The 12857-nt window shown below is 65.1% G+C and overlaps 1 protein-coding gene and 1 long non-coding RNA gene across 2 annotated transcripts in view; both read right to left on the bottom strand.

Moving 5' to 3' along the window:
• LOC142823428 (uncharacterized) overlaps positions 1 to 5769 on the bottom strand; it is a 35781-nt gene extending 30012 nt beyond the window's left edge. Inside the window, exon 1 of the long non-coding RNA XR_012898641.1 lies at positions 4826 to 5769. This is a non-coding gene — a long non-coding RNA (uncharacterized LOC142823428). The remainder of the gene's footprint in view (positions 1 to 4825) is intronic.
• The window catches only part of LOC102447238 (unconventional myosin-X-like), a 311005-nt gene extending 302986 nt beyond the window's left edge, over positions 1 to 8019 (bottom strand). The window contains exon 1 of the mRNA XM_075914469.1: positions 7828 to 8019. Coding sequence (XP_075770584.1) covers positions 7828 to 7845 — 18 coding nt within the window. The 5' untranslated portion in view covers positions 7846 to 8019. The remainder of the gene's footprint in view (positions 1 to 7827) is intronic.
• Between the last annotated feature and the right edge of the window lie 4838 nt (positions 8020 to 12857).

Below are 12857 nucleotides of genomic sequence, written 5' to 3'. Positions count from 1 at the left end.
CTGGTGCCCTGAGGCAGGGCCCTGCCACATAGCACCTGAGGGCCAGCGTCAGAGCCTGGGTCCTGTTCACAGCCTCCCTGTAGTGCCACGGCCTGGACGTGCGAGGAATGAACCGTGGCCTGCCCTGCCATTCTGGAGACGCTGTGTTACGTCCCTGCCACAGAGCCAGGCGATGGCTTTCCCTTTTACGGTTTTTACACTGGTTGTGGTTTCACTAACTCGTATTTGCTTTGACCTGTGCGAAGGGCAGGGGAGAGCACCCCGGCGTGGAGACACCCTAGCACCTGCCCTCCCGGGCCCAGCCTTGTTGGGGCAAGAAGGACTCCGGGACAGCGGAAGCGGAGCCCTGGAGGGCAGGCCAGCCTCCGGGTAAAGGAAGTGGGAGCGAGGACTCGGATCCTGTCGCTAGCCCATCTCACTGGGGCAGTGGCTAAGCCAGGGAAGTTCTCCCAACAGCAAGACTATCCCCGATCACCATGGATAGATCCAACCCTCCAGCACCATATGGGGTGGGGTCGGCCCTGCGGAAATCCCAGTGCGGAGCAGCAGGGAACTCACCCAGTGCCCAGCACACCAGGGCAGAGGGAGCAGATGGCAGAGTCACGGGAGCACAGAGCTCTGCTCTATGGGGAAAGGACAGACACACGCACGCGCGCCTGGGCAGGCCAGACCTTTTCACCTTGTTGTCACTAGGATCTGTCCAGCCCGGCTTGCCAGCACGTGCAACAGGGGAGCTGTGACAGAGCCACGGCTAGACAGTCTCCCCACCACGGCTCCACGCCCATCTACACAGCAGGGGAGCTGTGACAGAGCCACAGCTAGACAGTCTCCCCACCACGGCTCCACGCCCATCTATACAGCAGGGCAGCTGTGACAGAGCCACGGCTAGACAGTCTCCCCACCACAGTTCCACGCCCATCTACACAGCAGGGGAGCTGTGACAGAGCCACGGCTAGACAGTCTCCCCACCACGGCTCCACGCCCATCTACACAGCAGGGGAGCTGTGACAGCCACGGCTAGACAGTCTCCCCACGTTCCATGCCCATCTATACAGCAGGGGAGCTGTGACAGAGCCACGGCTAGACAGTCTCCCCACGTTCCACGCCCATCTATACAGCAGGGGAGCTGTGACAGAGCCAAGGCTAGACAGTCTCCCCACCACGGTTCCACGCCCATCTACACAGCAGGGGAGCTGTGACAGAGCCATGGCTAGACAGTCTCCCGACCACGGTTCCACGCCCATCTACACAGCAGGGGAGCTGTGACAGAGCCAAGGCTAGACAGTCTCCCCACCACGGTTCCACGCCCATCTACACAGCAGGGGAGCTGTGACAGAGCCAAGGCTAGACAGTCTCCCCACCACGGCTCCACGCCCATCTACACAGCAGGGGAGCTGTGACAGAGCCAAGGCTAGACAGTCTCCCGACCACGGTTCCACGCCCATCTACACAGCAGGGGAGCTGTGACAGAGCCAAGGCTAGACAGTCTCCCCACCACGGTTCCACGCCCATCTATACAGCAGGGGAGCTGTGACAGAGCCAAGGCTAGACAGTCTCCCCGCCACGGTTCCATGCCCATCTACACAGCAGGGGAGCTGTGACAGAGCCACGGCTAGACAGTCTCCCCACCACGGCTCCACGCCCATCTACACAGCAGGGGAGCTGTGACAGAGCCACGGCTAGACAGTCTCCCCACGGTTCCACACCCATCTATACAGCAGGGGAGCTGTGACAGAGCCACGGCTAGACAGTCTCCCCACCACAGTTCCACGCCCATCTACACAGCAGGGGAGCTGTGACAGAGCCACGGCTAGACAGTCTCCCCACCACGGTTCCACGCCCATCTATACAGCAGGGGAGCTGCGACAGAGCCAAGGCTAGACAGTCTCCCCACGTTCCACGCCCATCTACACAACAGGGGAGCTGTGACAGAGCCACGGCTAGACAGTCTCCCCACCACGGCTCCACGCCCATCTACACAGCAGGGGAGCTGTGACAGAGCCACGGCTAGACAGTCTCCCCACCACGGCTCCACGCCCATCTACACAGCAGGGGAGCTGTGACAGAGCCACGGCTAGACAGTCTCCCCACCACGGTTCCACGCCCATCTACACAACAGGGGAGCTGTGACAGAGCCACGGCTAGACAGTCTCCCCACCACAGTTCCACGCCCATCTACACAGCAGGGGAGCTGTGACAGAGCCACGGCTAGACAGTCTCCCCACCACGGCTCCACGCCCATCTACACAGCAGGGGAGCTGTGACAGAGCCACGGCTAGACAGTCTCCCCACGGTTCCACGCCCATCTACACAGCAGGGGAGCTGTCACAGAGCCACGGCTAGACAGTCTCCCCACGGTTCCACGCCCATCTACACAGCAGGGGAGCTGTGACAGAGCCACGGCTAGACAGTCTCCCCACCACAGTTCCACGCCCATCTACACAGCAGGGGAGCTGTGACAGAGCCACGGCTAGACAGTCTCCCCACCACAGTTCCACACCCATCTACACAGCAGGGGAGCTGTGACAGAGCCACGGCTAGACAGTCTCCCCACCACAGTTCCACGCCCATCTACACAGCAGGGGAGCTGTGACAGAGCCACGGCTAGACAGTCTCCCCACCACAGTTCCACACCCATCTACACAGCAGGGGAGCTGTGACAGAGCCACGGCTAGACAGTCTCCCCACGTTCCACGCCCATCTACACAGCAGGGGAGCTGTGACAGAGCCATGGCTAGACAGTCTCCCCACCACAGCTCCACGCCCATCTACACAGCAGATGCTGTGTCTGCTTCAGCAATGGGGAACCTAAGGCCCAGAGACTGGACACGGCCTCCATCTTCCCTAGATCCAGCCCCCAAGGCTCATGGTCCCCCCCAGCATTGGGGAGTCTGCTGGTGCTTTGCCTCTCCCCGAGCTGGAGCACAGTAAATCTACTAGCCTGGCCCCCCAGGCTCTGAGTGAGGGGAGTGGCTCTCAGTCAGGGGCGGGCTTTTGGCTTCTCACTTGCGTGCAGCCCCTGACTGATCTTCCTGTGAGTCAGCAGCCCCAGACCCAAAACCATTCCCCACCCCAGCGCCAGATAAGCCGCGTCTAGCAGAGGCTGCCTGGCTGGGTCCTGCTGCGAGGCAAAGAGCTGATCCACACATCTAGGGGGTGCTGGGAGTCCCCCGCCCCCACCCCGTCATCCTCACCCTCCATCTCGCCTCTTCCCCAGTCAGCATTTCGCGGCTGCTTGGGGACGAGAGGACAGCAATTTCCCCACAGCCCAGGGGTGGGGAAAAGGCTTTGATCTAGCCCTCCCCCCAGCACATAGTATTCGCTGCAGACAGCACTGGCTCCCAGTAGCATTAGGTTAACCAGCGTGGGGGGGGCAGCCCCTGGCCACGGGCTCTGCAAAGAGACTGGGGGCAGAGACCCCCACAGGGAGCCTGTGAATCCCTGTATCTGTTGGGGAGGGGGAGGAGTAAGGCTGTTAACTCAGCCGCTGATGACACAGAACTGCCAAACCCGGGCCAGGGACACCCCGGGCACAGGGCTTAACCGCCTGGAAACCAATTCCGGGCGGGAAGCTTTCAGCATGAATCACGGAGAACTGAAGACCAGCTCACTCAGAGGCAGAAGCAGAGACCCCCCCCCCCCCCCCCCCCGCAGGAGGCTCACAGAGTTTAGCTCCCTTCTGGATCCATGCACCCTAGGAGGCTGCCAACCCCGAGCAATGCAAACACTGGAACCACTGCCTGCCATCAGGAAAGGGAGGCAGCCGCTAGCAAGCACGTGGGCAGCCCCAGGTCTAGGCTCAAAATGCAGAGTCATTGGCCAAAGGGAGAGAGGAAAAAAGAGGAAAAAAAGGTGGGGGGAAGGGGGCTAGGTTTCTAGGGAGCCAGGCAGTGCAGTAGCCAGGCACCCCCACGCAGTCACCTTTCATTTCCCGGACCTCCGTTTCCTTTTGGGGGGGGCTGGCGCGGCAGGGGCTGCCAGCTAGAGGATGTGAGTGTGGTCATGCCCGAGTCAGAGCCATCTGCTGGCACAAAGGTGACTGGGCAACAGCACAGCAGAGAGGCAGGGGATGGCAGGCAGGCGCCGCATGCTCCACACACGGGTCAAAACGCAGCTCCAAGCTGGGCCAGATGCCCAAAGAGGACCCTCAGCATGAACTCACAGGGCACGGGCGAGGCAAGAGCAAGGCCTGGGCTGCCAGAGCTTCCCTGGGGGAGTAAGCAGACACCCTCGCAGTCACTGGGCAGCCCTGGGTCTGACACTGGGACCCCTTCTCCCCAGAGCACGTGGGGCTCATCTCTCCCAGCCGTTACCTAGTGACGCTTGCAGGGCTTCCACAGGCCTGCCCAGACTGTCACCTGTGGGGAAGGGCAGTAACAGCCCCTCCCTCCCACCAGGGGCAGCCCGAACTAGGCGGTGGCCTTGGGCGCCAAGTTAAATGGGGCACAATGGAGCACCAAATGGTGGCGCAATATCGAGGGGTTTGAGGGGGGGCGCCAATTGCATGGTTCACCTGGGGCGCCAGTTGCTGGCAGCTAGTCTAGGGCCCCTCCTGACTCCATGCACAAACCCCAAATCCCTTCACTTCCCCTCTCAGCATGGCCTGCAGCCGGCAGCAACTAACACCCCAGGCTTCAGAGGAGGGCGAGATTCCCACAATGCATCTGGCCAGCTGTGCCATGCTCCCCTCGGGAAGTGCCTCCCTTGCTCCTAGAGGCCTCGCTGACACGTGAACGCCGTCGGGACTGCAGACACCGGGCAGAAGGGCACAGAGCACGCAGCTCACTCTCGCCTCCCGATACCCACACCGCCCTCACCTGCTTACATCATGCCGGGTTCTGTCCTTGCCCCAGGGAAGCCTCTATGCTGGGCAACTGCTCCAGTGCCCCAAGGACTCTGCCCATACTTCACCGTACAGCCCAGCAGCCACGGCAGGGCACTGAGCGCACTCACGTGGTGCCCTGGGTGAAAGCGTCACTGAGACGTGTCACAATGTGTCCTAGAGCCCTCGCCAGGGCATCTTTCAGACTGTGCAGAGAGACACGGCCAGGCTGGCTTGGACCACGGATCCCCCAGCCCAGCAGCCGGTCTCCCTGCTGCAGCCAGTGCCAGAGGGGATGAACAGAGCAGGGACGTTTATCCGCGATCCATCCCTAGTCGTGCAGCCCAGCGCCTGGCAGTCTAGGACGCCCAGCGCATGGGCTGCCCCCCAACTCACTCACCTCCTGGCCAGAGCCAGGGATGGGCCTAGCCCCTGCGAATTAATGTGGTTTTGGCCTCCACAACATCCCAGGCACAGAGGCAGCCTGAGAGGGGCAAAGTGCTCTTCGGCTGGCTGCCTCACAGCCACTGGGTGAGCCCAGAGCTCTGGGAAGAGGTAAATAATCGTCCCCAGCCCCTTCTCCACACCAGCCCCCTGCCATCTGCACTATAGTTGGCAAGCAACTTTCCCAGCCTCCGAGCCCAACCAAGGGCGTCCCCACCCAGCATCTGCCCAGTGGCTCCACAGCAGGGAGAAGGGGAACAGGCAGTGGCGAGGTGGGGGGAGATGGACAGGGCTCACTCTGCATTAGCTGCTTCCAATTTGCAAGGCACTTGGTTCTTCTTGTGGGGCAGTGCGATCAGGCACAGCTGAGTCATTTCTCCCAGAGCCTGGACCCAGCCATCCTCCCCCAACACACACACACACACACACACACACACTACACTGCGGACACCGGACACCCTCCCCCCCACACCCGCAGACCCCAGCCACACACACACTGCAGACCCCAGTCACTACCACCCAACGCGCGCGCGCACACACACACACACACACACTGCAGACCCCAGTCACTACCACCCAACGCGCGCGCGCACACACACTGCAGACCCCAGTCACCACCACCCAACGCGCGCGCGCACACACACAGTGCAGACCCCAGCCACCACCACCCAACACACACACACACACACAGCAGACCCCAGCCACCACCACCCAACACACACACACACACACACACTGCAGACCCCAGCCACCACCACCCAACACACACACACACACACACACAGCAGACCCCAGCCACCACCACCCAACACACACACAGCAGACCCCAGCCACCACCACCCAACACACACACAGCAGACCCCAGCCACCACCACCCAACACACACACACAGCAGACCCCAGCCACCACCACCCAACGCGCGCACACACACACAGCAGACCCCAGCCACCACCACCCAACACACACACAGCAGACCCCAGCCACCACCACCCAACGCGCGCACACACACACACAGCAGACCCCAGCCACCACCACCCAACGCGCGCGCACACACACACAGCAGACCCCAGCCACCACCACCCAACACACACACACGCGCCAGACCCCAGCCACCACCACGCAACGCGCGCGCACACACACACGCGCCAGACCCCAGACCCCACCACGCAACGCGCGCACACACACACACACACGCCAGACCCCCAGCCACCACCCAACACACACACACACACACGCCAGACCCCCAGCCACCACCCAACACACACACACACACACGCCAGACCCCCAGCCACCACCCAACACACACACACACACGCCAGACCCCCAGCCACCACCCAACACACACACACGCGCCAGACCCCAGCCACCACCCAACACACACACACACACACACACGCCAGACCCCAGCCACCACCCAACACACACACACACACCAGACCCCAGCCACCACCCAACACACACACACACACACACGCCAGACCCCAGCCACCACCCAACACACACACAGCAGACCCCAGCCACCACCACCCAACACACACACAGCAGACCCCAGCCACCACCACCCAACACACACACACAGCAGACCCCAGCCACCACCACCCAACGCGCGCACACACACACAGCAGACCCCAGCCACCACCACCCAACACACACACAGCAGACCCCAGCCACCACCACCCAACGCGCGCACACACACACACAGCAGACCCCAGCCACCACCACCCAACGCGCGCGCACACACACACAGCAGACCCCAGCCACCACCACCCAACACACACACACGCGCCAGACCCCAGCCACCACCACGCAACGCGCGCGCACACACACACGCGCCAGACCCCAGACCCCACCACGCAACGCGCGCACACACACACACACACGCCAGACCCCCAGCCACCACCCAACACACACACACACACACGCCAGACCCCCAGCCACCACCCAACACACACACACACACACGCCAGACCCCCAGCCACCACCCAACACACACACACACACGCCAGACCCCCAGCCACCACCCAACACACACACACGCGCCAGACCCCAGCCACCACCCAACACACACACACACACACACACGCCAGACCCCAGCCACCACCCAACACACACACACACACCAGACCCCAGCCACCACCCAACACACACACACACACACACGCCAGACCCCAGCCACCACCCAACACACACACACACACACACGCCAGACCCCAGCCACCACCCAACACACACACACACACACACGCCAGACCCCAGCCACCACCCAACACACACACACACGCCAGACCCCAGCCACCACCCAACACACACACACACACACACACCACGACACACACACACACACACACCCCTCCCACAGCGCCGCACGATGCTGCAGAGCCGGGACCGAGGGGCATTTGCAGCGTGGTCTCGCCCAGATGGTGCCTCAAGGCAGCAGCGGCCGGGACTGGTACTCAGGGCTGGGGCGGGTCCGGGCGGGCGCGGGGAGCTCGCTCAGCGCCCCGGCCTGGGGGTCCCAGCTGGGTCCGGGCTGCCGCTAGCCGGGGCTCGGCGCTCCCTACCTCTCGCAAGTTTTCCATCGGCTCTTCCCGTCTGCTCCCCGCCGGGCTCCCGGGCGGGCGCTGCGGCTCGGCGCCGGCTGCAGACAGAGCCGGAGCGGGACAGGCCCGGGCAGCTGCTGTGCCGGGCTCACTGGCCCATCCTCGGCGGGGCGGCGGGGGCGCGCAGTGCGGAGCGGCGCGGAGCAGCGCGGGGCGGCGGGGGCGCGCAGTGCGGAGCGGGGCGGTGGGGGCGCTGGAAGGAGCAGCGCGGGGCGGCGGGGGCGCTGGAAGGAGCAGCGCGGAGCAGCGCGGGGCGGTGGGGGCGCGCACTGGAAGGAGCAGCGCGGGGCGGCGGGGGCGCTGGAAGGAGCAGCGCGGGGCGGTGGGGGCGCGCACTGGAAGGAGCGGAGCGGCGCGGCGGGGGCGCTGGAAGGAGCAGCGCGGCGCGGGCTCAGGCGCACCGGGTCTGAGCCGGCACCGCAGTCCCGCCGCTCCCACTGGGCCCCGCCCCGCGCTGCCTCATTGGGGCCGGGTGGCCCCTCCCGGGCCCTGGTCCCGCCCCCCACGAGCCGGGTTCGCCGGGGGGGGGGGGGGGGCGCGAGGCAGCGCCGCAGGATCGGCCCCTGGCTGGGAGCAGCGCGTGTCACGGTGCTGAGCCCGGAGCGGGGCCGTTCTGTGCTGGGCGGGGCTCAGCAAGTGAGTGAGGCGGGCGAGGAGCGAGCGGCACTGGGGCCCGCTGGCAACACACACACACACCCCCCTACACACACACACACACACACACACACACATCCCCCTACACACACACACATCCCCCTACACAGACACCCCCCACACACACACACACAGACATCCCCCTACACACACACACACAGACATCCCCCTACACACACACACACACACACACACACACACATCCCCCTACGTGCACACACACACACACACACACACATCCCCCTACACACACACACACACAGATCCCCCTACACACACACACACACACACAGACATCCCCCTACACAGACACCCCCCCACACACACAGACATCCCCCTACACAGACACCCCCCCACACACACAGACATCCCCCTACACACACACACACACACACACAGACATCCCCCTACACAGACACCCCCCACACACAGACACACACACACAGACATCCCCCTACACAGACACCCCCCACACACACAGACACACACACACAGACATCCCCCTACACACACACACACAGACATCCCCCTACGTGCACACACACACACACACACATCCCCCTACACACACACACACACACATCCCCCTACACACACACACACACACACAGACATCCCCCTACACAGACACCCCCCCCCCACACACACACACACACTGCCCCCGCCTCCAGGGACTGGCGCTGTCTGAGCAGCCCCCCGGGGCCTATGCTTGTTCTGTGTCCCAAGGCGCTGCCCTCACAAGGGCCTGGCAGAGGCTCGGATGAAGACCCTCCCTCTCTCCGCACAGAGCTGAGAGCCGCAGGGTTCTGGTGTAAGAGCCACTCACGCTAGTTACTGGTTTAAATGGGGTGTTAGGCATTGACACCTGGCCAGTGAAATAACATCTTGTCCGGCCAGGCAGCAGCTAGAGAAAGGAGAGGAATGGGATGGGGGAAGGGAGGGAGAGGCTGTCGATAATGGCTCATTTACTGCTCCTGTCTTGCACCTTCCTCCCTGTCCTCACACCTGTGCCCTGCTGCTCAGTGGTAACCACTGTTCCTGCCGCCACCGGCACAGCCCCTGGCCCTGTGTCGCAGGCCCGGCCTGGCCTGTATGAAGCTCTAGGCATGAATATGAGGTGGCCACAGTGCTCCTGGGCTGGGGTACCTGGATGTTGCACACGAAACCCACCACTTGCTTTAACCCAAGAAGGGTTGAGAGGTGCTTGTGGTTCACTTGCTTCTGTGGCTCATATGAGCACATTTTAATACAGCCCAAGGCCTGGGCCTATGTCTAGGCACAAAAAGTGTAGGTCACGCTTTTTGGGTGGGGGCGCACGGGCTGGGAGGTGCCGCGTGGGTGGGGTCGCACGGGCCGGGAGGCGCCGCTTGGGTGGGGTCGCACGGGCCGGGAGGCGCCGCCTGGGTGGAGTCGCACGGGCCGGGAGGCGCTGCGTGGGTGGGGTCGCACCGGCCGGGAGGCGCCGCGTGGGTGGGGTCGCACGGGCCGGGAGGCGCCGCGTGGGTGGGGTCGCACGGGCCGGGAGGCGCCGCGTGGGTGGGGTCGCACGGGCCGGGAGGCGCCGCGTGGGTGGGGTCGCACGGGCCGGGAGGCGCCGCGTGGGTGGGGTCGCACGGGCCGGCAGGCGCCGCGTGGGTGGGGTCGCACGGGCCGGCAGGCGCCGCGTGGGTGGGGTCGCACCGGCCGGCAGGCGCCGCGTGGGTGGGGTCGCACGGGCCGGCAGGCGCCGCTTGGGTGGGGTCGCACCGGCCGGCAGGCGCCGCGTGGGTGGGGTCGCACGGGCCGGCAGGCGCCGCTTGGGTGGGGTCGCACGGGCCGGGAGGCGCCGCTTGGGTGGGATCGCACGGGCCGGGAGGCGCCGCGTGGGTGGGGTCGCACGGGCCGGGAGGCGCCGCGTGGGTGGGGTCGCACGGGCCGGGAGGCGCCGCGTGGGTGGGGTCGCACGGGCCGGGAGGCGCCGCGTGGGTGGGGTCGCACGGGCCGGGAGGCGCCGCGTGGGTGGGGTCGCACGGGCCGGGAGGCGCCGCGTGGGTGGGGTCGCACCGGCCGGGAGGCGCCGCGTGGGTGGGGTCGCACCGGCCGGGAGGCGCCGCGTGGGTGGGGTCGCACCGGCCGGGAGGCGCCGCGTGGGTGGGGTCGCACGGGCCGGGAGGCGCCGCGTGGGTGGGGTCGCACGGGCCGGGAGGCGCCGCGTGGGTGGGGTCGCACCGGCCGGGAGGCGCCGCGTGGGTGGGGTCGCACGGGCCGGGAGGCGCCGCGTGGGTGGGGTCGCACCGGCCGGGAGGCGCCGCGTGGGTGGGGTCGCACCGGCCGGGAGGCGCCGCTAAGGCCGACTTGGGCAGGAGGGTCTCGTCATGCTTCTTTGGCAACACGGCGTCCTAAGGCTACTGAACTGAGAGAGCATCTGAGCTGGGCCTGTCCCCGCCAGCTCAGGCGGACACCAACCTGTGAGGTGGGCTCAGGGTGGGAGCGAGGAACCTCGCAAAGGGAGGACAAAATTCAGAGTGAAAGGGACACGGATCAGTCCCTGGGAGGCTGCAAAGAGCCTGGGCCTGTGTCTGACTCTTCCCTGCCTGGAGGCAGCAGTGAGTCAGTTTCCTGCCGGAGGCTTTACCCAGCAGCAAGCGTCAATGAATGAGACTGGCAGGGGCAGGAATTCCTCCTGGGAATGAGCCAGCTGCATGTTCCCTGCCACGGGGCTGGCACAAGGCAGGGAAGGAAGCAGCACAGACGGGCACTCCCACAGCAGGACGCTAGCGGGTGTGTGGCCTGTTACTGGCCAGGAGGAAGCCTTGTGCTGCCTCCGTTCTGTGGCCCCAGCCCCGATCCGCTGCTCAGATGGGGGGACCCCTAGGGAGGGCCGAGCACAGGGGACTGAGAGTCAGGACTGAAGGGCAGTGCAGGGAACTGGCCCAAGACTTGCCTGCTTCATGTTGGCTTCGGGCCAGCCTTCCTCATCACTGATTTCCACACGTGCGCGTTTGCTTTTCCTACAGCTATTAAGTATTGAGGGAAAAGTGCCGAAGAGCCAAGCAGCAAGAGTCGGTGGCACCCGCTGGGGCCCCACAAAATCCATTAGCGTCTTGGGAAGTTTGCCACAACATTGTAGGCAGGGACCCATCCTTGTGAGCAGGATCTGGGGGAGGGGAGCCCTGAGGGGGGGGGCCAGGAGCTCTCTGGCCACTAACCAGATCAGCACTTAAGAGGCCAAGAAGGCTCCTGTTTCCAGCCGCTCCCTAGTGCAATTGCCCTCTGATCTGCGGATGAGGTCACGGGGGCGAGCGAGCCGTGGGGGAGGGGAGGGTGCATTACACAAAGAGATGCTGGCGAGCAAGGAAATGCACGTGGCTGTCTTACATGTCTGCCTGCCGCGTGAATCCAGCCAGGCTCCGCTGCCTTGTCACGGGGACCAGACCTCGGCTTTCTCCGAGCAGACAGCCGGGACCGGCCTTCCCTCATACCAGGGCCAGCAGCTCCCTGAGAAGGGTCTGCCCACCTGGGGGAACCTGCAGCGCCTGCACAGAGCAGCTCCGTAGCCAGACGTTGGCAGGAAGTGACTGTGTGTGGACAGCGCGCGTGCACAGGCTGGCTCACGCGCGTGCACAGGCTGGCTCACGCGCGTGCAGGCTCGCAGGGACACGCACACCATTCGTGCCAGCAGGCCCTGCGTTCAGCCTGTCCCGAGCCCGGGTCCCCGTGCAGGTCAGCCTAGCCCCTGCTTGGGCACTAGGGCTGCTCTAGCCACAGCTCCTCTCCTCCCACATGCCCAAGGTCAAAGGTCATCCCCAGCGTAACCGTGCGGCTGGAAACGGCCACCCTCGGGGACCTTGGCTCTGGGTCTCGCAGGCCCTGCCTCTACTTCCCTTTGGCCAGGGCCAGCAGCTCCCAATGGGCCCAATTGCGGCTCACAGCCCAGCTCGAGGGACCACACGGAGCCGTCACTCAGGAGATGTCAGAGCCCTTCTAAAGCAGCTGGCAGGCCAGACTGGCCGCCCTGGCTCAGGGCAACCTCCTGCCTGCCCAGAGGGGCCCTGATGCATCCAATCAGGAGCACTCAGCCAGCGCCCCAACTAACCGCCGTCTCCAGCCAAGGACCCTCATTTCCTTGATGTGTGGATAGCTGGCCCCTGCTCCGGCCTCCCCCCGTGCCAGCTGGGCCCCGGCCCCTGCTCCGGCCTGCCCCCCGTGCCAGCTGGGCTCTGGCCCCTGCTCCGGCCTGCCCCCCGTGCCAGCCGGGCTCTGGCCCCTGCTCCGGCCTGCCCCCCGTGCCAGCTGGGCTCTGGCCCCTGCTCCGGCCTGCCCCCCGTGCCAGCCGGGCTCTGGCCCCTGCTCCGGCC

This window comes from Pelodiscus sinensis, unplaced genomic scaffold (assembly GCF_049634645.1).
Source record: "Pelodiscus sinensis isolate JC-2024 unplaced genomic scaffold, ASM4963464v1 ctg77, whole genome shotgun sequence".
Taxonomy (NCBI): Eukaryota; Metazoa; Chordata; order Testudines; family Trionychidae; genus Pelodiscus; species Pelodiscus sinensis.
This window is presented reverse-complemented; position numbering and strand designations above follow the sequence as displayed.